General features: G+C 37.8%; 2 protein-coding genes across 2 annotated transcripts; one reads left to right on the top strand and one right to left on the bottom strand.

Annotated features, from left to right (window-relative positions):
• Nucleotides 1-4,312: 4,312 nt before the first annotated feature.
• LOC103711144 (E3 ubiquitin-protein ligase BIG BROTHER-like) lies at nucleotides 4,313-12,833 on the bottom strand. The gene is made up of 8 exons (XM_008797174.3): nucleotides 12,663-12,833; nucleotides 11,064-11,219; nucleotides 8,883-9,120; nucleotides 8,175-8,239; nucleotides 8,046-8,087; nucleotides 6,604-6,728; nucleotides 6,090-6,198; nucleotides 4,313-4,621 (listed from the first exon to the last, which is right to left on the bottom strand). Exons 2-8 carry the CDS (start codon nucleotides 11,208-11,210, stop codon nucleotides 4,580-4,582), a joined length of 768 nt encoding a protein of 255 aa, XP_008795396.2. The 5' UTR covers nucleotides 11,211-11,219; nucleotides 12,663-12,833; the 3' UTR covers nucleotides 4,313-4,579.
• An 8,939-nt stretch (nucleotides 12,834-21,772) lies between these two features.
• Nucleotides 21,773-25,223, top strand: LOC103711145 (probable methyltransferase PMT15). The gene is made up of 6 exons (XM_008797175.4): nucleotides 21,773-22,688; nucleotides 23,365-23,575; nucleotides 23,664-23,961; nucleotides 24,037-24,426; nucleotides 24,514-24,591; nucleotides 24,674-25,223. Exons 1-6 carry the CDS (start codon nucleotides 21,993-21,995, stop codon nucleotides 24,888-24,890), a joined length of 1,890 nt encoding a protein of 629 aa, XP_008795397.2. The 5' UTR covers nucleotides 21,773-21,992; the 3' UTR covers nucleotides 24,891-25,223.
• The last annotated feature ends 18 nt before the right edge of the window (nucleotides 25,224-25,241 follow it).

Here is a 25,241-nt window from a genome sequence, read left to right as displayed (position 1 = left end):
AGGGGTGAAGGACGCTTGCATGAAGCCACAGAACCGGACAATATCTGGCAGAGGAGCCTCGTATTCTCCCCTCATGTGGCCCCCACGTGGGCACTGGGTGCCTCACGTGCTCCGCGGAGGCGGGGGCGTGACAGGAGTAAACACCTATCATTTCCCTGGTAACCTATTTTATCTTTGGATAAAGTTACTCCACCGAAAAAGTGAAATAAACTTATTCTGGATATAACTGGATTTTGCTCTAAAGCTAGTTCAGTAAATTTCGAAGGTTGGAATTATTAGTGAGGACCACTAAAGACACATCAATATCAAGATCAAGCAACATCATACGGCTCCGATCTCCCTGTCAACAGGTCATCTTTAGAAAAATCCCCTTATGCTTCACCTCACTCTAGGTTGGCTCCTCCAATATGAACAAGATCTTCTCGGCCAACTAAGAAATTGTGCTTTTGGTTTTTTAATACGTGACCTACTGCACATTGATTTGAATTGTCGAGTTTCTTGCGTACCGCATGCTTGGGATAGAGAATAAATAAAAGAGTGTCGCTACCCATGAAGGCCCCATGCCGTGCTCAAGGTCAGATATCGTACAACGTGATTGATGATTATTTCATATCTTATATTCAAATTGCCAAATGAAAGGTCCAAGTGAGTTTAATAGCTATTGAATTTAACTGTATAACTATGCACTCAATATCTACGTACTGATGATAATATTAGATTAACATCTTTAACAATAACTCCTTAATGAGCATTTGATTTAATTTTTCTTTCTTTCCACAAGAAAACCTTAAACGGTACTGTTATGTATATTAAGTACGCGTATAGTTGCATGCATTTTTAATAGGATTGAATCAAAAACTCCAGAAATGATCCGCCTCCAAAATCATAATCTCCAGGTTGCGAGCTAATCTTCTGAATACACAAATTTCCAGGCTTCTAAGATTGTCTTTTTCTGAGGAAGAAACGAAGCATAATCAACTTGAATACAAAACAACTATTTGAAATCTTAGGAAAAGATTTGATTTGTTATCTCATATTTGCTTTTTGTGAAAAAAATAATTGAAGGAAAGGTTTTCTTCAAACAACAAGGAGCTAAGGCAACTATTCAATCAAATGATATTAAGCATATTTTCTATATCTTCTCGAGAAACAAGTGGGGTATTTCTTTGCAACATTGTGCTCAATTTCATATACGGCAATTCTGCTAAGATTTTTTTATTAGTTAGAGAAAGAGTCAGCACGAATCAGAATTTTTAAGAAAACATATCGGGAGAAAAACATAGAAACTAGAAATGAATTGTTAACAGGCAACACAGAAGTAGTCAGTGCTGCAAGAGCCCATGCCCGCTTCTCTACATATCAACAACATGATCTCATCCACAAGTTCTGGGCTTCTACTCCAAAAGATGCATCGCAGGCTCTCTCCCCCCACCAAAGGATGCCACATACAAATGCCTCACATATTCTCTCCAAAAACCCACGTCAATTAAAACTACGTGCCACAACCTATTTTATAGTAGTAACCATTAAGTCAAATTGCAACCAGCCTTTTTCCCTGCAGCTAAAAGAAAATCCCTTTGATCACAAAGACAGGAGGCTGCTACCTATTCTCAACCAAACTAAGTCATCCCATTACCATTAGGACTCATGAAACTTGCCACGAAGGGCTCGTTTGGTTCGCAGGAAAAGGAGGGGGGAAAGTGTGGTCAACGGGAAAGTAATAAAATGCCTCTTGTTTGGTTGGAGTTTTCAAAGGAGAGAGATGGGAAAGTTGTATTCCCATGGGAATATGATTCCCACATTTCATGGGAAAGTCTTTCCCATGAAAAACATGGGAAAGTAAATCACTCCTTTTTTATTTTTTCCCAAAAAGACCCTTCAACATTAAAGAAGCATTAAAGAGGCATTAAAGAACTAATTTTTATTAGGGGCATAATAGGAATTATACATAACTTTCCTAGGAAAGTGGATGGTCAACCAAACATAAGCACTTTGGAAATTTGTCATTTTCCAATGGTTAACCAAACATGCCAAAAATACTTTCCTAGGTATTCTCTTCCTAGGAATATGATTCCCAGGAATCATTGGGAATCATATTCCTAGGAGGGAAAATCCTTCCCGCGAACCAAACGAGCCCGAAAAGATAAACCATCCATTCCAACTAGACTAACATTGGAGTAGATAAATAACAACATAATCCAAGTATAACTGGGATAAGCAATGGCCTTTAACACACATTCTCTCTCTCTCTCTCTCTCCCCCTCTCTCACTCATTGTGAAGTTTGTTTTGATGATGACTCTTCTAAGCAAGCAACTTGCACTCCTCACCAGCCTATCCCCTTCGGTGCCTATGACGAAGTCAAGAATGACTTTAACAAACCCTCTCAGCTTCGACCCCATCATCAACATACCGAGATTCCATCAAACATCTAATTGGAATCAATGAATGTCCGGCAACAATAACTAGTAGCTACTCTTGCACATGCTTGCAATCATGAATCTGTACGCAATTGTATCTTATAACATCCATGATCTCAGGCTAAGATGATCCATGCACGCTTGCACAATCTCATAATTATAACTTGGATGCGTCACTCCGTCGAACCTATGCTTTGATGTTGTGCACCTTCCGCTCGAATACTTGTGCACCTCTAATACACTTGCATACATGTGACTCAATCCATCGTGTGCTATAAATCCATGCAATTGCATATTGCTAACTCTCTCTAAACATATATAAGATCAAATTCCCTGTTTCGCTTAAAGCTGAAACCACCATCTTATCATGCATAATCTTCTAATTGTTCGATCTCTAGAATAGCTTCAAAAACAATTAGCTCTTCCATCTTGTGGGTTACCGAGGCACTAATAGTATAATTGACACAATGCATGTCTTCTTGTTGCTTGATCTTAAAACTACTTTAGAATTGGCCGGCTCTTCCAACGAATAACTAAATCACTGGAAGAAACCTTGATGTCCTGCACAGTTTCTGCATAAACCGAACCTATACGATCCAACTCTTCGGTCACAACCTCCTTAGTACTTCATATAATATCCATCTGATTAGACTCCTACCACTTCATATTTTATTCTAGACCTGATTGTTCCTCCAATTCATCAACATCGTCATTCTCTCGGTCTTTTGAACTTAATCCAATCACCAATTGATCAACTCCCCTGCTTCGAATCTTCATCTCCAAACCAATCTATCTCCTCACCAACATTCTCCAAAAATCCTGGCACTAAAACTTGTTTTTCATGCAAATTTTGTCTGAGAACCTTTTGATACTATATCTCAGTAAATCTCGAGTAGATAACTGTTAGAATATTCCAAGTTTTCTTTTAACTTTGTCTCTATTCTGAATATCAAGATAATTTTCTTTATCCACCGTAGCTTAGAGAATCCACAATACTTTCCTGAATCTTTTATCCTATCAAATATACTTGACAATAGATGTCCAGCACGGATAATTAGTGTTATTCAACTTAAGGAGTGGAAGAGTGGTAGATGAATCAACCACCACAGAAGTGGTAAAATCAGCCATCACAACTCAAATATCTATCATGAGTAGAGTGCACAAGTTTGCACAGAAACACAATGCACTACTAAAAGCACTTTGTACTGAACCATGAACAGAAAAGTCATCATAATCAAGTCTCTACATTGAAAACCAAACTTTGAACAAATCAAATCAAAGCTGCACCGCACTTGGTCAAATATCAAAGCAATCTTGTTGTGATACCTCGTAGAGCGGCACAATCCTACATAAAATGACAGTCCCAAGCCCAAGGAATGAACACCAAACTCAAGAATATTTGTGAGAAGAAAAAATATCGAAAAAGATAAATTTGGAAAGAGAAAACAATACTTTTATTATTAAATAAAGCTTACACTAAACCAGACCAAATTTCTGGACTTCTACTCCAGAAGGCCTCACAGGCACTCTCCCTCCACCAAAGGAAGCCACACACGGATGCCTCAGAAATTTTCTCCAATAACACATCTATTAAAACTACTCGCTGCGCAGGCTATTTTATAGTATTAACCAACTCCTAGGTCAAATAGGAACCATCCTCAGCCTTTCTCCCTAGCTAAAAACAAAATCCCTTTGAACAGAAAGACCAAAGGCCACTATCCTTTCTCGAAGAAGCTATCCTATTACCATCAGGACTTGACGAAATCTATTCTAAGACAAACCATCTATTCCGACCAGAATAATATTGGAATAGATAACTAAGAACGTAATTCTATAGCTGGGATAAGCAACAACCTTCAACATGTTTAAGTAATCAATAAACATTAGTTACACAATGATACATAATACAGTGAATAAAAGCATTCCATCACTATGGCATGAAAACATCTTTCCCATCTGAATGTCATATTTTTGATCCTCATTTTCTATTTGTTACTTATAATAAAATTTTAAATGTCAAGATATGTTTCTGCATCATTGCATAAGGAACTCCCATGACATTAAACAACCTACACCACCATGATATGGCTCAAGTGCCATCCAAAAGGATCGAGATACTTCATGCCAACATAAACGAACCACTTGCATATTTGATGTGTATTCATTTAGAACCAAAAACCTCCGCACCGCAAACTGGGCATGCCTGGTACAGAAAAACAATGTGCAGAATCAATCTCATTTGTGTTAATAAATGAGTTTAACAGAACTACCTAAAATCTAAAGCATGTGAACAACTAGGCATGACATGACAAAGTTCCTAGGGAATTTGAGACACTAGAATATAAAACAAACCCTTGTTGTGAGAAATATAAACAAGAAGCAGCCTAAAAGATAAAGGCAATGCTGAAGAGGAAAAGAAATGTACACTCTAGTCAGAAAAATATAAGAAATGATACAATGTGTATATGAACCAAACAAATTTAAGCAGGAAAGGAACAGTTAATGCTGCATCAGAACAGAGGGATGTAAACCCCTGAAGTTTCTTTCCAAGTACTAAAATTGTCTTGTTAACCTAATAGCTATATTATGTTTTGTGAGAATCACCATATTTGACCTCCTAGTCAACATGCTTCTCGTCCTTGCTCATGAACAGATGGCAATGCCATGACTTAGAACTATGGATCCACTTGACTGCTGGATTAGGGTCATATCTTAGTAACAAAACGACCTTATTAACTGAAAATGCTGCATGTATTGCATGAACCATGACATTCAGTCTCCTAGTCAAAAATGTTTCTCCGATTGTTTGTCAGTAAACAGCAATTTGACTGATGTTCATTATATATTTTAAGAACATCCTGATGTCTGTTTTTTCTTATAAAATAAACCTATTATTTTTAGGTTACAGAAGGACTAATCCATTTTTCATGAAGAGGCAGTAGAATAAATAGAAGCAGCAGTAGAAGAAATAACTGTAAAGGGTTATCCACATTGACTGTAAAGTTAAAAACACCTTCAAGGTTTGCTGGCTGCTGCAGATCAAGATGTGTCTAAAGAACTATTTGGAGATGTGGAATTCAAGAAAGCATCACTTGCATGCCTAAGGTTTTTGGGTTTCTGTTGCAAAAGTGGCCATACAAACAGCGCTTCAGGTTTTAAGTTTTCAGTCATCTTCAGATTCAGTCAGAATAGGACTCTGGGAAACAAGACATGCGTTCAGTTTGGTTAATAATTTTAGAATGCTCTTAAATTACTAATTGAGCAGTCAAATCCTTGATAACTGTTACAAAGCATATAGAAATTGTAGTATGATTCTTGATAATTTCTTTCCTATTTTTGACTAAGATGTTTCAGAAGAGTATCTTTCTGGTTATCAAAAAAATATTTCTTTTTTCTTTAGGCACTTGTATTTTCTTTGTAAGCTGATTGCTCCATATTAAATTTTCTACGAACTACAAAATGTCCATAAATCCATGTTCAATCCAAAATACATTTTGGATAGGAATAGACTAATGATGTACAAGCTTTTGAAGAATTAAGGTCCATAAATACAAAAAAAAAAAACAATGCTGACTAAAAGCATAACATCCTAGATTAAAATAAGATTGGTGCTCAGAAATCAAAATTAACACAGCAAAATTCAAATTGTGAATAATGACAGTAGAAACTACCTTGTTGATCTTTAACCATTTCGTGATACAGGTTTTATGATATTGATGTTGGCAAGGCAATGTGATCAATTTATCTCGGTTCTTATAAGCCAAATAGCAGATCACACATCTGCATGTAGCAAAAACCATTAGTGAAAGGCACAACCTACAATATGAGCTCCTGCAACTCAATGAAGCAACTCTTATCAAATACTTCGAGCATTCAAACATTTCCTTCAGTAATTTGCTTTTCAATTAAATTGACTTCCTATAAAAAGATTCTCAGGCTCACAATGCCTCAGTGAATTATTATTCAGTTCTTCCTGCAAAGTACATCTACTTCTCATTCTAGAAGTTTTCCATAAAGGATAGAACAAGATATACTTGCACGACATAGGGACGCCTACAAATAATATAAAAGTGAGGGAGCTTGGTAGAGATTTCACAAAAGCATAATCTTGGCCTACCAAAAGTTAGTGTATGCTGATAAAGCAAATACATATAATAGTAAAGAAAGAACTAAACCAAAACATACTCCTCATGTTTTTCTTTCTTCGAGAATAAACCAATTTTGTATCTTGAATTTGGAAGAAAGGATATAAGCTCATCAGATAATCCTCTGCTTTCCGTGCCTATAGCTTCACTTAGCCGTTGCAATTCCTAAAATTATATAAAAAAAATCACTTGTGATACAAAAAACTGAAAACAAACAAAAGTAATCTCAGCAAATAATTAAATAAGACCAATGAATAACAGGAATGTGCTTATCATATCAAAAAGCAGCATAAGTTACATTTGTTAATAATGATGCTTATTTCAAGCTACATCTGAAATAAAAAGAAAAAAAATGTGACCACCAACTCGGTGAAGTCAGCCCATGAAACTCAAAATAAAAACCTAATAAGATCCTTGTCTTCTTACTCTTTTACATCATTTTTTTGTACGAAAGATGCATATCTTTGATTTTGCAATATTCTTTTTGGTAGGATGTGCATAAAAATCTCATGAGTATTGTCTGCCATAAATCCTTTTACTTCAAAAGCATGCCATAAGACCCACTAGCTATGTGATACAAGAATTCCAATGTTTGAATACCATTCAGCATTCTGTCATGTGCCAGGCATATATGAATTTATAAGCCACATTATAGCACTCATGCCTTTCTGTATGCATAGCTAATGTTCTCCCTACATCAGTGTGAAAAACAGAAAGCTACATAGTATTTAACCACTGGACCTATCAAAGGTTAGCAAACAATCAACCTCCTGTATGAAGATCCAAGTGCTGAATGGTGCAATAGTGCAAAAATATACTAGTGGAAGGGAAAAAACCTATGCATACAGTAATATTATCAAAGCCTCAATTATGGTGTACAAATAACAAATATCTCTACAATGAGTTATTATGGATGTGCATACATGATAGAATTGTATAAATTCCCTAAGTTTATCACGGGGTATAGGCTAGGCTGGCTCAATATATATTATAAAGGTCAACTTAATGAGATACTCACCGGACACAAGTAGAAGGATATGAGGAAGCAAGAGTGGTGGGCAGAGTGGGAACTGAAAATTTTGATTTACAATTTATATGGATAGCACTCCAATCATCACTGAGATAAGATAAAAAGTAAGGTTTGTGACATCGAGGCACAATGCCAGATGACCTCAGTGGTGACGAGAGCCACTACATACAAAGTATTTGGTCCAAAGAATAATTGACATCTTAATTCTTGCTCTTATCTTGGAAGATGTAAGCATAACTGAGCATGAAGTTATATATATATATATGTGTGTGTGTGTGTGGGTGGGTGTGTGTGTGTGTGTGGGTGGGTGTATATGTGCGCCTGCACGCGCGCGCGCTCGCATGTGTCTATATATATATATATGTATGTATGTATGTATGCATGCATGCGTGTGTGCGCATGTATGATTGTATTTGTGTTTGTATTGAAAATACAGGTATCGATAAACACACCTCATAAGTCATATTATCTGGGTCTACATCATCCTGCGCAACCTGTGTATAACAAGTCATAAATAACGTCAGGTTCAGATATATGAAATGATGCATTTCCAAAGAATAGTGAACCACAATGCAAATTACCTGAACAGACAAGCTTGCAGAATTACGTTCCAAATTAGCTGAGGAAGATTGTGTGGGGTTTGCATCTTGAAGAACCATGCCAAGAAAAAATCAGTCATGCCAGAATTATTGAACGGTCATTAACAGACTAAGAATTATAACTGTTACAATTTCAGCAGTTTCTCTTACAAGTCCAGATGAAAGAGAAGTTAGAATGTTATATCTAAATTACTGACTCCTACAGGTAAGAAGTAGCATCTTTTTGAGAACCTCAACAGTTAATAAATTTGATATAACTGCTGCAACACCACTACAGTAAAAGCATTAATACATTAAATTTGTAATGATTCTTAGGTTTATAGAATAGACATTATTACTCATTGCTATCAAAATATATATGATAGAGTTGACCTTCACCAGCTACATTGTACAAACTTCACCTCATTAACAGAAAAGAGATTCATATCAACAACAAAACATAAGTAATAGATAGAAAACATAAACTGAAGAAAGCAATATCCCATCAAAGTGGGACCAACTTGATTGATTCTTCTTTGCCACCTGTACCAACCCAGGGCCCAATCTTCCAAATGGAAGAATAAATGATAGACATGCAGCAACAATGTAGTTAACATCATAATTATGACACAAGCACAATGGACAAATTACTTAACTCGAATAATTACTTCACTCCAAGAATAATTAAAGTTGCTTGAAAACTATCTTTACCAGCTTCTGTTTCAGTAATTCCACCAAGGGAAGTATCAGCAAGCTGATTCTCCAACTCTTGCAATTCTCTAGCTAGAGCTTCATCTATAGCTAGCTGTGACCCAACATTTGCAGTTTTTGAAGAATTTCTTTCGGCTTCCCTTGGGAGATGATCATGATTATGTCTAGAGTTATTGCTTGAGGAAGCTCTTGTTGTATCACTCCGAGCATTTCTTTGGAAGGTTTCATAGGCACTTTCCTGCACAGAAAGCTTACTTAAAATAATAAAACACCATTACAGGATGGTTTTACAATTATTATCAGTTTATTGATATGAAAAATGACTACTTATTGTAGAGTTAGCTTGGGGACCCTCAGGTATTGCTCTTCTTTTCTGATTTTGTTTTCAAAAACCCAAGAAGAAAAATGAGCTAGACTGAACAATGTATACGATGAAATCCTTTTTTTTCTTAAATTGTTTAAAAAATCTTTAGATATCTTTATTGCTTTCAGAAAAAAAAGTTGAAAATAAAAGCAAGGAATAGCATAAGTTTGTGCAAATGCTATCTTCAACATTAATCTCCCTACAGTATTCACTAGCTCATAAATAAACAACAACACAAAAACAACAATACCAAACAAGCTGTTATTTTTTCTGAAAATAAGTGCAATATGTGCTAATATATATTTTGTCAATACCTACACTACAAGCATGCAGTTGTGTTATGATCCATCCATTAGACATGGAATCATGATGATGTGCCACTCTAGTCCTTAAGTAAGACGGATGAATGAAGCTCTTTGGTGACAAAAGCAGTTGTTCTTGTATCAGAGTCGAATTAAATCATACTAACAGCTAATTTCTGTTTAAATCAAATATAAACTTTTCTATCTAGAGTACGAAGATCTGCTATTTAGAGAATGCATGTGATTGACTACTTAAAATATTTGACTGCATATTTTCAGAACCAAAGAATTTAAAATTGTAAGACCATCAGTGTCAGTTCCCTGAGAACCATGATAACAAACTTATATGATGCACTTCTGCATTACAAATTACAAGATTATAGCACCTTTGAAAAGTACAAATCTAGTGGAAGAACTAGTCCTGCAGCCCGTATTGCCACATTATTCCATTTGAAAATCAAAACTTCATTTAACTAATTATAAGTTCAATGTTTGAATTTATTTGAAAGTCTGAAAGGGCTATGATTTTCCAAGGAACACATACACAACAGTCTAGAGAGTTTAGGAAGGAACCAATATGTTGCTCCCTGCAATGTACTAGATGGATCTCTTTCATGGTACTACAAATAAAATATGCAAGGAGCATGAGAAACACATTACAGAAATAAAGAGGAAAACAAATCAGAGGTTATGTCTATAAGAAGAAGAGAGAGGTTTCACTGATTGAGTGCCAAAGAGTTCATGGTGAATTCTCACTCCTCTTGTTACAAGGAAAACCCTCAAGAAAGCTCTCAAAATACCTTACACACAACCATAGAAGATGCTTAATACAAAAAACCTAAGGAAGCTTTCATAGAGTGGGACTAAATAGCAGCAGTTGGATCTTGTATATTGAGCCTATGCAAAATTAAGTTTCAAACGTATGTGATTAACCAAAGTTTCGGTGAGATTCATGAAACAGTACCCCATGAGTCCATGCATAAGAGCCAGGTTATCCCCTTATACAAGTTCTTGTCACATGAAAGCCTGGACTCACCACAATTAAGGGCATGAAGAGAGTGCAGCTCCCTTTACTTCACTAAAAGCACCAGCACTCTTATTTGTTTAAAAGACAACATACTATTGGCCACTTTGACTTCAGTTGCGCAAATGATTACCTCAGCATAGAAGAGTTGAAGCTAAACTGAAATAATTGCCAATGTTAGCTACCACTTTGCTTTTGAGATAATGAACAAAGCAAAGTCACGCATAAGATGGTGATCTACTAGTCTTTTTGACCGCCATAACTATCAGTTTGAGAACAATAATAATCGTTTTAATGACCATAAACTGATAATATGGTGATTTTGCAATTCTTAGAATCACAGTTGCTATAAATAATTTTGGAAAGACTATAATTAGCATTACATGCCCCACTGTGAAAGCTCAAAATCACTAAGTTACAACTATATCAACATAATATCTCTTTAAAGAAACAACAATTTTTTTTTAAAAAAAAAACCAGTTAGAGCCCACCTGAGCTTGAAGATCTTCTGCCAGTGCAGAAACATCATAATCGTGGAAATATCCTCCAAAATTCTCTTCCACCACACAAGAGACGGGGGCATTTACATAGTAAACATTTACTTGCTTCTTTTCCTTTGTCTCAAATTCCATCCCCATGACGGCCACCTAATTGGAAAAAAGACTAGAAGTGCTGATAATGGAGTACTACTGGGAATCAGCCAGAACATGCACGCACGCACACACATGACATATTGTTTACTAAAATGTATAAAATTTAGATTTGGAACTTTGATCCTCCTGCAGTAACAAACTTAAAGATGATCATCGCTGCATAATTGTGACCAGACATTGTAAATAGTAAAGTAGAAAGGGACAAAGTTTTAAGCAAGTGAAATGGCTAAGTGCAACTTTATATACAAAATTTTGAAAATTTTATACAACTAAATATAAACAAAGAAGAATGAAATAAAACCAAACTTACAGATAATACTCTGTTTATCTAATCGGATCTTCAATTTTACTATTCTACTCCTTCCAAAAACCAACACAAGTTTACTCTGTACTGTCTGATGCTTCTCAGAAAGCATAGTAAATAGCAGAAATGTTCCAAATACACAATACATGACAAAGAGGGCAATAAGCTTATTCAGAAAGAGATGGCTTTTTTTGGATGAAATGAAACATTTGATTCATGCAACAGAAGAAAGATTTCCCATTCCTTAACCTACCCAAAGGTTCAGGCTAGATTGTTAGCCATTGATTTTTGTTTCTCTCGTGTTGCAGCCCTTTAATTAATTCATTAAAAAAAAGTTCCCAGATACTTTTCAAATTTGTAGCAAACTTCTTCAAATCTTTCTATTTCTGAACTTTGTCCCTTAATCAAATCCAAATGACGAATGGTGTTGTGCTCTGAAAAAACAAACTGTTGATTCAACTTCCTACAGCCAATGGCAGGAGCGGCATCTTCTGTCAAGATACTATTACGTTATAATCCTTGCTTATCAGAGGGCCCTCTGGCAGTCAAGACCAATCCAATTCAAACTTGATTCAGTTCAATAATTTTCACAACAGAACTAACCACAGTTAATCATGGAAAGAATTTTTTTATGACAAATTATGTCTCAACATAATACTATAGATATAAATCCAGGTGCAAAAAGCCAGATGTTTTAAAGATCCCAACATAAATATAATAACTAATCATCAACAACTTCCTCTCTGATAATAGAGGGGAGATCACCATACCAGCACCAAAGAAACAAAGTTCAGCACTAAAGAAAAAGTCCCAGAACCACACCCCAACAGTCACAAGCATCACACCTAAAGATCCTTCATTTTCCTAGTGATACGTAGCAAGATCCATTTTTCCTTGAAGGAAACATGGTAAATTCCCTTAATTGGTACGAAAATTAAGAAAAGACCAGCTAAAGCCATGAATCCAATTGCAGTCATGAAAATAAAATCTCAAATCTCAAAGCTCAACAGTTTCTTTTTTTACTTCTAAAGCAATAAAAGCTCAAAGCATCACTGACCCAAGAAACCGACTTTTTACCAAATTACGAAGAAATAATCAAATCTAAGAGGAGGAAGAGGAGGAGGAGGAGCAACCTTACCTTCGGAGGAGCTCCTGTTCTCTCCCTTGCTACCCTTGGAGTCTGTGAACCATGTCTTCAATGGGAGTCCTCGGAGATCATTGTGTACGCGTCTAAAAATGACGTGATGCCGTTCTCCCGCGGGGGTGGGTCCTCCGACGAGGCAATTTCCAGGTGGGGCCCCCTCCGCCTAACCGTTGACTCTTGGTCAATTCTTTTGCTTGCGGGTGAATGCCTTTTACCATGCATGGAGCCCTTGGTCGCCAGATTCACTCCTGCTGCTTCTAGCCGTGATATTTTTTTTGAGTGGTCCAATGTGCCTAGATTTGAAGTACGTGATTCCTTTGTTGCATCTCGTTGCAATCGAAAGGAAATTTAATCGACTTTTTTGAGTGCCTTCTTCCTGGGGCACACCTGAATTGATTTGATGCATGGAGGCTCAGGGGTTATGATGGAATTGTAGATTTGAATAGTAGTTTAATCTTTAATGGTGGTTTTCCCATCCAATGCAACTGCTTTAACTTTCTGAATACAATATTTGGCGGTTGTCAAAAACTTGTGACGTATAGATGGGTATAGGCAGGTAGTGAGGGTCATCCATTCCTTTAGCTTCTTTTTTTTTTCCTCTCTCTTTTATGCTTTTATTGTTACCCATCCATAATTAAGCGACAGCATCCATAAATATGAAAACAGCGGAAAGGAGGAGAGCAAACACTTGCATGAACCCATCAAAGAGATCCAACCATCTGTAGATGATGATCATGACCATGTTCTCTCAAAGAGTTATGTTCAGGAGCTACGCATGGCATAGGATTTGGCACCTAAAATTTCTAGACAAATAAGTTCGTCCATAAGCAGGGCATACGAGGTACAGACGCACTATCAGTATGGTACAAAATGGTTTTTTTTCTGTACCGTACGAAATTAGTATGATACAGTAAGCTCTATATCTTGCACAGGATGCTATATAGAGTAATTATTTTATATAAAACTATTGCATATAGATGGATAGATATACCATATTGCTTTCTTCTTGCATTTTATATAATCCACCGTCGAGTTGGTGCACCAAATGATAATTAATATTGAAAAAAAGTAAAGAACAAATCATTCTGCCGCCATTGTGTATAACTTATTATTATAATCAGCCCTGATAATCTTCCATATGCCATCTGTATAAAATATCGATATTGAATCGGTATAATATGGTGTGCCTCATATTTTTAGTTTGGATCAACATCGCATATTTTGTACAGAATGTTATATAGAGTAATTATTTTATATAAAACTATTGTATATAGATGGATAGATGCACCTTCTCGCATTTTATATAATCTGTGCTCGATTGGTGCACCAAGTGATGATTACCATTCGAAAGAGTAGAGAACAAATCATTCTGCCGCCATTGCATGCATTTTACTATTATAATCAGCTCCGTGGGGGAGACGCTGGACATCGCGTCCAGAATAACACTGCGTTTTTTAGCGAGAATAGACCGAGCCATCTATTTGGCGATGCAATCACTTATTTTGTCACTCCCTGGCTGTCTGGGACGAAATAGTCGTTAGGTGGACCACATTGATAAATAACGCGACTCACGCATGGCAATCGACAGAGAGAGAAAAGGACATGCTTGCAAATGGTACATTCTCAACACCTTCCTTGCAGGATCATGAGAGGGACCGACGAAATTAGAGAAATAGAAAGTTTTTATCTATTATTTAGTTTAATAAATAAATAAATAAATAAATAAATTATTCATCCATTGTGGTCTATCATTTGCATTCTCTCGACAGGACACAAAAAAAAAAAAGATGGATGGAGTATATAAAACAAATAGGTTTCTATGTACACAAAATTCTCTCTCATTATTTTTTTACAAAACCCAGCACTATTTTTATTTATATTCCCTAATTTTTAGTTAACCATTTATATGAAAGCAATTAACTATTTAAATTATAATATTAATTAATTAATTAATTATATAATCAATATATAAATAAATTAGTTCATATATAGCTAATTTGCAAAATTATTTATTTAATTAAATTATATTAAAATTAAATATTTATATAATTTGTATATAATTATAAATTATAAAGATTGTAAGTTTAGATATTGTCCTACTTTTTTTAGTATAAATAAATATTATAAATTAATAATAATGATATTTTTTCATGAAATGATAGTTCAGTAAAATTATCATATAAATATCATCCATCGTCTTTTTTATTCTTTTTATACCAAATTGAGAAGGAATCATTTCCATCCATCTTTTCATGTTTCACCAAATGTACATTAGAGGATGAATGGAGGACTAATCCAATTTTTTTTTTCTCCAATCCTTTTCTTCATGTCCTTCGTCATCAATCAAATTTGAAAACTTTTATTTAAATTGAAGATTTTAAAAGTTCCATAAATCAGCTCAACAGAAGATCCTTTTGCTACTTGCTGCCATGAATTGGCCATGTTGGAGAGAGAGAAACTCTAGAATTATTTGTGGTATACGTCTCTGGATCTCTCACCGTCCCACAAGAAATTCGATTTCCGATAATTTTTTTCTTTCTCTTTTATCTTATTCGTTGGCTACAAATGAAGGTGCGATGGTGGTGTGAATGGAGCAGCAATGTCATGACCCAGCGGAAGATTGGATTCTGGCTTCTCTTAGAGTACCTACTGTTTGGAAAGTGCTTTTTTACGCTTTAAAGTCATACAAGTATCATATTTTTTGAGTAATACCAAATAAATAGTCATATAGTAATAGTTCATATCAAGTTATTTTAAAGTTGCAATGCTGGAAACTTGAGGTCAATTTGATTTTGAGGTCGAGAGGTTGGATGATATCATGATCAAAATCTAATCAAATCCAGCTTAATTTGTTCCTGGATCAGCTCAAAATCACTAATAGATCTAATCTTGCTACTAGACGATCACCAGACAGGCTTGAGTACAAAAAATATTAAATTTTAAAAGGCCGGCCCAAAAGCCGGTAAACATGCATATAATTTAGGCTGAGGACCGGCCCATGATCAGCTATGCATTAAATTAAAATCAAATTGTGCTTGTGTCAGCCCACAATGTGGCCCATCTGTGAAAATCAAGGGGTCGAGTGTTAATTTTTCTCCTTAATTACGAGGGAGAAATGCTAGCTGTCGAGGCCATTTAAAGATACCTGCATTGCATGTCTTGTTTCAAATGTTTCTTAAAATAAAAATGGATGTATAAATTTGTTATCTGACTATAACTCTAACATTTGTTTTAGGTCTGATTAATCGAGTATACCTCTGATAGTTATTCTTTTAGTTCCCATTTCAGCACTATTGCGGTAAGCATTTTTTCTAAATCATTAGATTTTTGTTCTTAAATTCTGCTCGGTGATGTCCCTCTCTTTTTAATTAGCTTCATTGAACATGAACTAAATGGCCAAATGAAACCTGAATCTTGGAGATGTAAGATTTATTTCATCTGTTTCGTTGCAAGGGATGTATGTATCATTATGAACTGCTGACTTTTTCTTGAGGATATTTTCGCTGCAGGCACTGGCACTACCACTACAACAATTGAGTGGACCACGGCAGAGTTGATCAAGAACAAACCGATCCTGGAAAGCCTTCGCTCTGAACTTGTAAGGGAGATTGGAGGAGACACAGTGAGGAAGTCCCACCTACCTCATCTTCATTATCCTCATGCATGCATAAAAGAGACTCAAAGATTGCACTGTGCTGTTCCTCTTCTTGTTCATGGAGCTCCCTCGTGTGAAACGGTGGACTACACGCTTCCAAAAGGTTGCCACGGTGTGCTGGTGAATGTCTGGGCCATTGGGAGAGATCCGGAAACATGGATCTGGGGAGGGTTCATTTATTATGTATAAGTATAACCGATGTCAAATACTGCAGTCGGTCCGTTGTCAGTCTCAATGAATCTGTGCTGTAGTGTTTCTTAGTCCACATAGGTTATGCATACCATTTGTAATAACCTAGGACCTCACCCAAAATTGCTAGCTGGAAAGTATTATTTAAATTCCTTGATCCTTTATAAGTATCCAAGATCTATCTAGTGAATAACTAATGTGGGACTAGACACATGCCCGCACGGGTCCTCATAAATACCCCTCCATTGGTTGGACTCTAGTTACTTGGCCATCGACGAGAGGTCACTCGAGGGTACCTATGCTCTTCTATTAGCAGTGGGATAAGTAATTCTAGAACTGCATTGTTTCATGCTTCACTCATAGTAAATTGAATCTGTTGACGGAGGCCAGTGTGGGCCAAGTTAGCAAGGCTCGCCCGCAGCGGAGGCCGGTGTGGGCCAAGTCGCAATCAAATGCCGGAGGGCGCTTGGGATGGTTGGTTTAAAGACCATGGTTAAGTCTTCACTATTACCTGCGGGTTTTAGTGAGATGGCAACGCTTACGGTTCTAACAGTGGTATCAGAGCCAGTGGTACGGGTTCGAATCCTAGAATAAGTGATTAAAAAAAAAAGAACTTCCTTGCTGGGGTGGGGGGGGGGGGGGGGGGGGACTTGTTGGCGGAGGCCGGTGTGGGCCAAGTCAGTAGGGCTCGCTTGCTGGGGGGATTGTTGGCGGAGGCTGGTGTGAGCCAAGTCAGCAAGGCTCGTCCGCGGCGGAGGCTGGTGTGGGCCAAGTTGCAATCAAATGCCGAGGGCGCTTGGGATGGTCGGTTTAAAGACCATAGTTAAGCCTTTATTATCACCTGCAGGTTTTAGTGAAATGGTAGCGCCTAAGTCCTTAAAGTTCTCTTGATGACGCAAATATGTGGAGAAAGTATACTAGAGAAGGGTACCAAAACTTGCATTTATCCTTCTTGTACAGTAAATTCATGGCGCTGCTTTCTTAAGCGGGGTTAAGTTTCCTTTTTCTCTCTCTTTTAAAATGGGGCACGGGATTGTCTTTTAGAAGATACCGGGTTCAAATCCTTGATGTTGCTCAAAGAGATTGCATCCTCCAGTTCTCCTTCTCTTTTGAAGGAAATCCCCTTCTACTTTGTCACGCGCTGGAACCGGATTGTGATGGGCTAGAAAATTGCGAAAAGGCCGTGATGTGCTGCGAATGCTTGGGCCATTGGAAGAGATGGGAAGCATGGGAGATCCATTAACCTTGTCACTAGATATGGGCTTTTTGTTGAGCTACCGAGTAACATCCATCCAGATCTATTTTTATTTCCAAATTTATCCAAAATGAACAATAATTTGAGCATCTAATTAATATTCATGTCTGTATTCATATCCATCAAAAAAATAAATATAAATATAAATAGATAACTATCTGATTTGTATCCCAACATCCGATTCTATTTATAATTCTATTTAATTTTATGTAGCATTCTATTAACTTAATTTATCTTCTACTTAGTAATATATTTTATTTTGTGCTCATAAAGTTTAATTATCCGACGTAGATTTGTATTTATGTCCATATTTTCACTATTTGATTTGTAACTGTATCTGTTTAAACAAATATGGATATAAATTTTTGTATCCTACTAATATCTATATCTGTATCTATATTCTTTAAATAAAATAAATATGGATATTGATATATTGATATATGATCTATATTCGATTTAATTTTAACATTGCACAATATCAAATTCGGACTCTCTGGTGCAGCATAAGGAAGCTGATTTTGTTGTTGCTAGGCTGGGTCATACCATGCTGGGATGGTAAAACCAAAACTATTTCCCCTTTCAAATCACTTATTTACCATGATTCTCAGCCATTGAATTGGGGCTGATGCCCTACAGATTTCTCCACTTAAGAGGGCTGAGACAGCATGGAAGAGAGAGAGAGAGAGAGAGAGTTGGAATTGGAGGATGGGGGCAACTCATGTGTAGGGTTCTCTTCCATCAAAAAAAAAAAAAGAGAAAAGTGCAGGGTTCTTAGTTATTATTCTTTCGTTTCTGATCCCTAAATCCCATTTCAATTAGTTCGGCCTAGAAGTTCTAAAAGGAAAGAATTGATATGACTTTCCAAACCTTTACTCTTGGCATCCTAGTTTCCTTCTTATCAAAGCTGGCCATCGAAGTGACAGGGGCCTTAGACAATTATAAAGTTGAGCTTTGCTGGAACACATTTTTTTTGTATTGCTGACACTTGATTGGTTCCCTCAAAGCAAAAGCAGGGGTTAGTTGCATGACGCTAGCCTCCGCTATTCTACCATTGGCTGGTGGTGAGATTAGGGAATATACTAAAATCTAAAGCTAAAACTAGCTGGGTGCTTGCAGCCTAAGTTAAGTGGATGCATCTCATGATCCGGATCACGGTTGTATTAGCCCTCATCTTATCGTCCAGAATTCTCCAAAAAATTGGATTTGTGCTTTGTTTCTTAAATTACTTTCCAGTTTTTTAAGTCCTTGTCAACATATCTGGTCGATCTTTAGCTTTTTTTTAAATTAATATTTAAGAACGGTGGTTCAAACCACAATTTTTGAGAACTCGGTTTTTGTCACGCTCCGAACTCAGCACCTGTATTCGGGCACGTGACATGGCCTTATACTTCCTAGGGTATAGCCCTAAAGAATATATTAGGCCTGAGATGAACAAAATTTACACAATACCAACAATTATAATTAAATCAGTCCACTAACATTAAATCATCAACTAGTTCAATTATAATTTTTTTGATATCTATCGATATTAGCAAAATAAAAGAAATAACTAACTAACTAATTACTAGCTGTACGAACTCCACATCCTTCTCATTCGAAACTATGCTTCCTATGACTCTTGAAAAAAAAGAAGAGTATAAGTTTTTTCAGCCCAGTAAGAATTACAAACTGCTACATCATAAGTAATAAGAAAATAATCAAATAAAAATACTAAATAAATAAATAAATATCGTATCAATATTCGGAAAACTCATAAAAAATATGCACATAAGTTTTTATTATCATTTTTTCAAAGAAGCATAGATATATATATATATGTGTGTGTGTGTGTGTGTGTGTGTGTGTGTTTGCGCGCGCGTGTGTGCACGTGTGTGTGTGTGTATATATATATGTATACATACATATACGTACGTACGTACATGTACATACATATATGTATATACATATATATACATATATATATTTGAATGTAACCAATTGTTCAACAACGGTTTCTTATGTCATGACATTCATTTCTCATAATTTCTAGATTTCTCATTAATTAACCTTTGATTTTTGACTAACCAATATAATGACTCAGACAGATACAGTACCACGTTTTAACCCATGATGGCTATCCTCATGCATTAGCCTATGGGTACTATCAAGATTCCACGTGTAAGCCCATAGTGGCTAGGAGATTTTTTTGTTCTTTTAAGGCATCTTTACAAGGAGCCAAATATTTAGGCTTTTATAATTTTTAATTAAATTTATTTTTCTCTCTCCATTGTTTTGATTATTGTTGCTTGATTCACTAGGTGCTTGTTCCGGATCATAGGCCAGCATATTTGACCTATATCGAAAAAAGTATCCTTCTACATATGAGTGGTAGGCTTCATGTGATATCAACCTAAATCAAGATTTTACTAGTAAATTGCCTAAGCTTAGGGTTCTTGTGAGCTCATGTGAGCTAAGCTGAACTTTGAAAAATCTTCATTCTATCCTAGGAATGCAGCCCGGGCATCTTCATGACTACATTTTCTTCTCTATTTGCATGCATTATTGATATCTAATCTCCATAGAACATTTATAGGTCAGATTGGGCACATGATCCTTCCAATATTCACATCCTTATTTTAATAAATACATCCTCATGCCAAATTTCTAAATGTTAAAAATCCTAGCAATCTCAGTAGATGATGGAGATTCAGAAAAATCAAAATCTTGGCTTATCTTGGCTGAGATAGAAGGTTGGAGAATTTTAAAATATCTAAGATTTCTTTAAAATCTCAGCTACTATTCCACGGACAAGATATCAAAATCCTAGTCCATATAACAATTCCAAAATTACTAATTATTTTATGGCATTCATTTTAAAATTCTAAGTTAAAACATCTATTGAAAAAAAATCAAATAAATAATTAAAAATATTGATAGATATATTGATATTGTATTTGTCAATGTTTTAGGATTTATTGCTTTGTATCTATTGAGCTAATTTAGGCCGGGACTTTCTGTACATTGTGACAGTGAGGGGCTGATACAAATACCGAGGATCTTAGAGAATTGGATAAAATGAAATCCTTATTTTAGATATTTTTCGGAGAAAAAAAAGCACATTATACTAATTATTTTTTTAAAAAAACTATTGGTGCCATAATCTTTTTATCAAATACTCATTTTTATCAAATCAAACACATATATTTTGTGTGCAAAGTACAAAGTGTAAGTATACGCAAACCATCCACACTCATTTTTGACGAAGAATGGCAGTGTAAAATCGAACCTTCCTTTTTTTAATCTCTTTTGTCCCCACATGAAAAAGAAAACGTGGTAAAGCGGGAAGATCAGATTCCTGTTGATCCAGATAAGCCACCATGCATCCGGATCGTAGTTGTATCCTTCGCGCGAAAAAAAGTACACCTTCCATCGCGCGAATCCACCGTTGGATCATCCACTGCTCGCTTTGAGAGCTGTGCAGGCGGATGACCGATGGAGTTTGCATCGCTTTGAGTTCTGTGCGGTTGGTGATCCAACGGTGGATGTGCGCAGAGGAGGGTGAATCCTTCTTTCCGGCGAAGGATACGACCGCGACCCGTGCGTGCTTACGTGTCCTTACACGAGCCATTCCCAAACCGAACTCGCCATGAACCCGAACTCTGCATGAAAACCGTGGCATCCCATTGACCACATATTCTTACACATTCAACCTTGATTTCACAAAATATTATAAAAAAGAAGTGAGAAAGCCCAACCGTCACGCCACCGCTAAAGCCCGCTGAAATATACGCCCAATGGACAGGACCACCTTAATATATTATCCTAGCTCTCCACATACATCCAAACCCACTTCTATTATATATTTCTTTGGCACACAATAATATAATACGTATTGCATACATTTTTTCTTTTTTAATATGTATACATATATATATATATATATATATATATATATAAAATAAAACCAAGATAACTACCATTTTGCAAAATAAAACCGGAGCCAGCAAAAACACTACCATAAAAGAGTTGTCTCTAAGCTGCCTTTAAGCTTCAAGGAGAGCCTGGCTGCGCGAGGCTTTCCATCTACAAATAGAAGAAGGATAAAGAGAGAGATTTGTACACACCCTTTCCATAAATGTTATCCATAGCCTGGCTATACAACCGATATGGAGATGTAGCCAACCTTTCCCTCTTCCCTCTTCTCCTCTGTTTCTAAAACTCCAAGATACGGTTCTAACGTTATGGCCGGCGCTTTCACACCATATTCCAGTGTATGGAAGCTCTACAAGCCTTATTGGAAGCGGGTCAATTTCCTGTCCATCGCCGCCATCGTCGTCCTCTGCTCCGCCTCCTACCTCCTTGGCATCTGGCAACATGGCGGTGGAGGCGCCACCTCCCGCGCCGCCTCCTCCACCATCCTGGCTACCGTCTCCTGTGACGATAACAATAACTCCCCCTCGTCCACCGCCGTTACTGCTCTCGACTTTGCCAACCACCATGCCGCCGACGAGTCCGGCTTCGCCGCCCCGGCGAGGCGGGACTTCCCGGCGTGCGAAGCAAAGTACTCGGAGTACACGCCGTGCGAGGACGTGGCCCGGTCGCTGAAGTTCCCCAGGGACCGGCTGATCTACCGGGAGCGGCACTGCCCGGTGAAGGGGGAGGAGCTTCGGTGCCTGATCCCGGCGCCGGCGGGCTACCGGAATCCGTTCCCGTGGCCGGAGAGCCGCGGGGTGGCGTGGTTCGCGAACGTGCCCCACAAGGAGCTCACGGTGGAGAAGGCGGTCCAGAACTGGATCCGGGTCGATGGGGAAAAGTTCCGGTTCCCCGGCGGCGGGACCATGTTCCCCAACGGTGCCGACGCCTACATCGACGAAATCGACAGGCTTATCAACCTCCGCGACGGGTCCGTCCGGACCGCCATCGACACCGGTTGTGGGGTTAGTTCTTCTTCCCTCTCCACGTGCTCTCTTCTCTTCTCTTCTCTCCTCTTTTATCGTCTTTAAGGTGGTGTATCGGCCGATTCGCCGGCGGGTTACGCCGGTTCCGACGAAAAGATTAGACTTTGGGATGGTGGTAACTTAGCTGAGGATTCCATAATTTATTCTTTGATTTTTTTTTTTCGGAAGTATGTGTTTGTCTCTTGGTATTCCTGATTTTGTAATCAATTAATATACTTATAATTAAGCACATTAAACCACCAGGACTTTTGTAACTTTTAACTATTTGTGATTTCGAGTTCGTAACTTAATATCAGGGAATTGGATTGAACTGGGTCTTTTTCAGTTTTTTTCTGTAATTAAATTTAGTAATTTTGTGTTCTATAATTAAGTCTTATAAGAACGCTTTACATTTGGAATTATCTTTCCATATTTAGTGTCAGAAATTGGACGCAAATATTCTGTTATCCTTTTCTTTTTCCTTCGTAAAAAACTCGAAAATTTGGGCAGTCCACGGGATTCTCCATGACTCGGTCAAGGCCAACGGTCAATATGAGAAAAAAGCTAGTGTCACCTTGTCAACACGGCACCTCAGTTGGCTCCCGTTGGAGAACAACTATAGGCTTGTTGATCTTCTTCTAGATCACTGAATTCTTTCAAACAATGGTGAATGTAGGTGGCGAGCTGGGGAGCTTACCTTCTTTCCAGGGACATCTTAACAATGTCATTTGCCCCAAGGGACTCCCATGAAGCGCAGGTCCAATTTGCCCTCGAGCGAGGCGTGCCGGCCATGGTCGGCATCCTTGCCTCCAACCGCCTCCCGTACCCATCGAGGGCCTTCGACATGGCGCACTGCTCCCGCTGCCTCATTCCTTGGCATCAGTATGGTAATTCTCCTGTCCTTCAATCACCTTGCTTCACTCTTAATCATATTGCTCTTCTTCCTTGTATGATTGTTTTAATTCCTTCAAACAGATGGGCTCTACTTGATTGAGATCGACCGTATTCTGAGACCGGGTGGGTACTGGATCCTATCAGGTCCTCCCATCAATTGGAAGCGCCACTGGAAAGGGTGGGAGAGATCACAGGAGGACCTAAGTGCAGAGCAGTCAGCTATCGAAGCCACGGCCAAGAGACTCTGCTGGAAGAAAATAAAGGAGGAGGGAGACATTGCAATCTGGCAGAAGCCCACCAACCACATACACTGCAAAGCTAATCGGAAAATCATCCAGTCTCCGCAGTTCTGCACAGATCAGAATCCTGACGCTGCTTGGTTTATCCTCCACTCAAAGCTTTAATTTTTTGATCTAATGCTCTTCCTAACGACCTCTTTGAATTGCTAATGTAGGTACACAAAGATGGAGGCTTGCATTACTCCCCTACCTGAGGTGGATTCAATTCAAGACATGGCTGGTGGGGAATTGAAGAGATGGCCTGAGAGACTGGTGGCAGTGCCACCAAGAATTAGTAGTGGAAGCCTCAATGGCGTTACCGATGAGATGTTCTTCCAAGATACCGAGCTGTGGAAGAAGAGGGTGGGGTACTACAAGAAGCTGCTCAACCTAGGAGAGAAGGGTAGATACCGCAACCTACTCGACATGAACGCGCAGTTTGGTGGATTCGCAGCTGCCATGATTGATGAGCCAGTCTGGGTGATGAACGTCGTGCCTACTGCGGCGAATAGTAGCACGCTTGGTGTTATCTATGAGCGTGGCTTAATTGGAACCTATCAGGATTGGTGAGTTTGGATTTCAGAAACTTTGGGCACTCTTGCTGCTTCTAGCCCTGCTTTTCGATATCTGACACTAATCTTCCTTCGCTGCAGGTGCGAAGCAATGTCTACATACCCAAGGACTTACGACCTCCTTCATGCCGATTCGGTGTTTACTCTTTACAAGGACAGGTAGTGAGCAATATTTTTTCTCTCTTCCCTCCTTGGCTCTAAGCATGGACCCAATGTAAGATGATGCAATCAATGATCGCAGATGCCAAATGGAAGACATTTTGTTGGAGATGGATAGAATCCTGAGGCCTGAGGGTACAGTGATCTTTAGAGATGATGTTGATGTTTTGGTGAAGATCAGGAGCATTACTGATGGAATGAGATGGAAAAGCCAGATTGCTGACCATGAAGATGGTCCTCGCCAGAAGGAGAAGATTCTGTTGGCAGTCAAGGATTATTGGACGTTGTCAGACCAATAGCAAGAGCAACCAAATGGAGCTGCATAGCAAAAGGAGCTTTACAGCATGGGATTCGGCTATCATACTTGTCTGGCTTCATTTAATTTCTGCGATTCATTCTTTCATAATTCATTGGTGCTGCCTCTCTCTCATTGTCCTGATAAGTGGAAAAAATAATAGAGGAGCATACTGGAAGAAAAAATCTTGGAGCGAGCAACTTTCGATTAGTCTATGCCCCAAGATGATTTGTATTTGTTTGTTTTGTTGGGTGGCTCGATTGTGAGATATTGACTGCACAGATTTTGTAACAATTCTGCAACCAAAAGTAACAAATATTGCTGATTTTCCACCAAATCGTTCTGTATTCGTTCT

Source organism: Phoenix dactylifera, chromosome 5, assembly GCF_009389715.1.
Source record: "Phoenix dactylifera cultivar Barhee BC4 chromosome 5, palm_55x_up_171113_PBpolish2nd_filt_p, whole genome shotgun sequence".
NCBI lineage: Eukaryota > Viridiplantae > Streptophyta > Magnoliopsida > Arecales > Arecaceae > Phoenix > Phoenix dactylifera.
The sequence above is the reverse complement of the archived record's forward strand: the minus strand, read 5'-3'. Positions and strand labels throughout refer to the sequence as shown.